This window comes from Lycium ferocissimum, chromosome 10, assembly GCF_029784015.1.
Source record: "Lycium ferocissimum isolate CSIRO_LF1 chromosome 10, AGI_CSIRO_Lferr_CH_V1, whole genome shotgun sequence".
NCBI lineage: Eukaryota > Viridiplantae > Streptophyta > Magnoliopsida > Solanales > Solanaceae > Lycium > Lycium ferocissimum.
Genome location: NC_081351.1, coordinates 61791515 through 61794288, shown reverse-complemented (window position 1 = coordinate 61794288; position 2774 = coordinate 61791515). Strand labels below are relative to the sequence as shown.

General features: G+C 33.2%; 1 protein-coding gene across 1 annotated transcript; it reads left to right on the top strand.

Moving 5' to 3' along the window:
• Positions 1 to 1160: 1160 nt before the first annotated feature.
• LOC132035064 (E3 ubiquitin ligase BIG BROTHER-related-like) lies at positions 1161 to 2199 on the top strand. Its single transcript, XM_059425382.1, has 3 exons — positions 1161 to 1418; positions 1679 to 1969; positions 2080 to 2199. Exons 1-3 carry the CDS (start codon positions 1161 to 1163, stop codon positions 2197 to 2199), a joined length of 669 nt encoding a protein of 222 aa, XP_059281365.1.
• The last annotated feature ends 575 nt before the right edge of the window (positions 2200 to 2774 follow it).

Below are 2774 nucleotides of genomic sequence, written 5' to 3'. Positions count from 1 at the left end.
AGATGGAATACTATGTAAGTTGGATTGTGTCTGATAGACACACTTGAGGACGAGTTTAGGGATTCAATAGGAACAACACTTAGTTGAGGTGCCAAAATGAAAAAAAGGGGCAAGTTTAGGGTCGCATATGCATTAAGCCCCCGTTAAAGTATTTGACCTCACTTTGGAAAAATTAATTTTGAATAGTAGAATGGCTATATTTTTTTGATGATATGAGGGAATTGCTCAGATGATAAGCACCCTCCACGTCCAACCCAAAGCAAGGGTGCAAAATGGGAGCTCCTGGGGAGAGGGGTAAAAAAAATTTATATGTTTTGGTCGTGGAGATGAAACATTAAATTATAGTAGTTTCTATTTGACAGGAAAAAATAGTACTTTTTCATAGTAGAAATATTACGTAAGTGTAGTCTTTCCCTTAAATTAACTATGTGTCTCTCAATTTTCACATAAGATGTAAGTATATATTTACCAAACAATCTATCACAAACACATATTTATTGATGCACTTTCATATAGTTAAATCATCAAATAATGATTAAATAATTATATAAGATGTCTGATATTATTATTTTAATTTATATTTATTAAAATTCAGTGTGTTTTATAGTTTTATATTCTAATTAAACTATAATGAAAAAGATTAACTAAAGAGTTTCGTGCTGTAATAAACATTTAAATAATACTCCCTCTGTTTCAATTTATGTGAACCTATTTCCTTTTTAGTCCGTGCCAAAATGAATGACCTCTTTCCTATTTTGAAAAAAAAAATCACTTTATGAAATGATTTACAGTCACACAAATATTCAAGACTTATTTTGAACCACAAATTTCAAAAGTCTTCACTCTTCCTTAAATGTCGTGTCCAGTCAAATTGGTTCACATAAATTGAAACGGAGGGAGTATATTTATTTACATAATGCTAGTCCTAGCAATGTTAGGAAAAGGAAACTTGGGCGGAAAGGAAACAAATTTTAGGAAAAGATTTCCCAATCCAAATCCCAATCAAATTGGGTAATAAATCTTTTTCCTATAAGTAAGTTAGATTAACACGAGTATCATTAACTTTCCAAGTTCAAGACTTCCTTTGTAGCAATATTATTTTTCTCGAAACCTTAAAAAAAAACAAGCGAAAAAACTCTGGTTTTTGTTTTCCAAGAAACATGTCTGAAAATTATTGTTTTGCTAATCGGACATTACCACCTGCAATAGTTTTTTACTTGAACCAACAACATCAGCAAACAAATGAAGTGCCCAGATTGGCTAAACCTTCACTAAGCGTTGATTATTTCATGACTCGTTTTTCGTTTGGGGATGAAGAATTTATAGGAGAAGAGGAAGAGGAGGAAGAGAAATTTGCGAATGACGTATCCGCGTCGATTCTTGATGATGAAGAAATTATAGAAGAAGAAGAAGAGGAGGTAGAAGAAGAAGAGTTTGAAGTTGAAATTTATGAGAATTCGGAAACAAGAACAAGAATGGAGTTTGCTCGTGATATGGATATTGATCAAAGAACAGCCACTCATATTCCATGGAACAACCGACTATGCAGCCTTTACCACGAGCTAGGGCGCCTCGAATGCGTGTCATTAATAACTACGTTCGGCACACATTTCAATTGCCACGATATTCGATTCTTGATAGTGATACATATGGTTATGGTGATGAAGTTGATGAATAGGATGAAGAAATATATGAAGAGGAGGAGGAAGAGAACTATAATGAGTTGGTGGATCATCAAGATATGTCTGAATATTTGGAAACAAGAACATATTATTATGATCCTGTTATGGATATAGATGTTAATGAAGGTGTTGTTGATGATGAGGAACAAGAAACATGTGCTATTTGTTTACTTGAATATCAAGATGAAGACACCATTGGCACACTTCAATGTGGACATGAATTTCACGCTGGATGCATCAAGAAGTGGCTACAGAGGAAAAAAGCATGTCCCTTTTGTAGAGCTCCAGTTCTGCCCCTACATTAGTCTTAATCTTAAGAATTCAATTAGAGTAATGGTTAGTATTATTATTATTTTTGTAATGTTCATTGTAATCACAATTCTTGTGTGAATTATAGCTTCTTGAAATTTTGAGAGGATATCCAGAATGTTTGCTGATTATTATATCAGAATTTTCTAAACATCCAGTTCCAAGCCATGTTTCTGGGGTTGATAGCATTTTAACTTGTGCTGAATAATATTTAGTTTATACTTTTGTCTATGTAGTTTGCTCCTGAAACAGGAAATTAGTGGAACTCAAAAAGGCTGTAGTTGATTAATTTGATTCTGGTTACATACAAAGGAGTATTCTTTACTAAAGAAGTATAAGGGGCAGTGCCTTCCATTTCCATGGTCCCTCAAACCAAAAATAACGGAAGAAAATAAAAGAATCCATCAGAATTGCTTGTTATTGATACTCTGTGAAAACAATCTGCTAATTATTGATATTCATCAGTATTAAGGATACTTTTGCAGTACCTGGCTTGATACAATAAAGAAAATAAAAAGGACAAGAAAATGACAAGGAAAACAAAGGATAACTAGATTGACACAACTAAAGATACAATTTGACAACCAAAGTTTTATAATAACTAAGACCTTCAAATTGTAATCAATAGCACCAAACTCCTAGGATGACCTCGAGGGACTTGTGATCCCAAGCAATCAATCTCTCTAACAAGGTTCACAATCAAAAGCTTTACAAGCTCTCTACTCTCAAATGAGTTTAGTAATTTCAATATTCTCCAAATCTACCCCTAGGAAATGTTTAGAC

Bases quoted from the DNA above. Each gene is read 5' to 3' on its own strand.
- LOC132035064 (XM_059425382.1), top strand. From the start codon at position 1,161: ATGTCTGAAAATTATTGTTTTGCTAATCGGACATTACCACCTGCAATA. The intron at 1,419-1,678 runs GTAGAAGAAGAA...GTTGATGAATAG, and splicing joins TAGAAGAAGAAGAAGAGGAG to GATGAAGAAATATATGAAGA. The intron at 1,970-2,079 runs GTTCTGCCCCTA...TGTGAATTATAG, and splicing joins GTCCCTTTTGTAGAGCTCCA to CTTCTTGAAATTTTGAGAGG.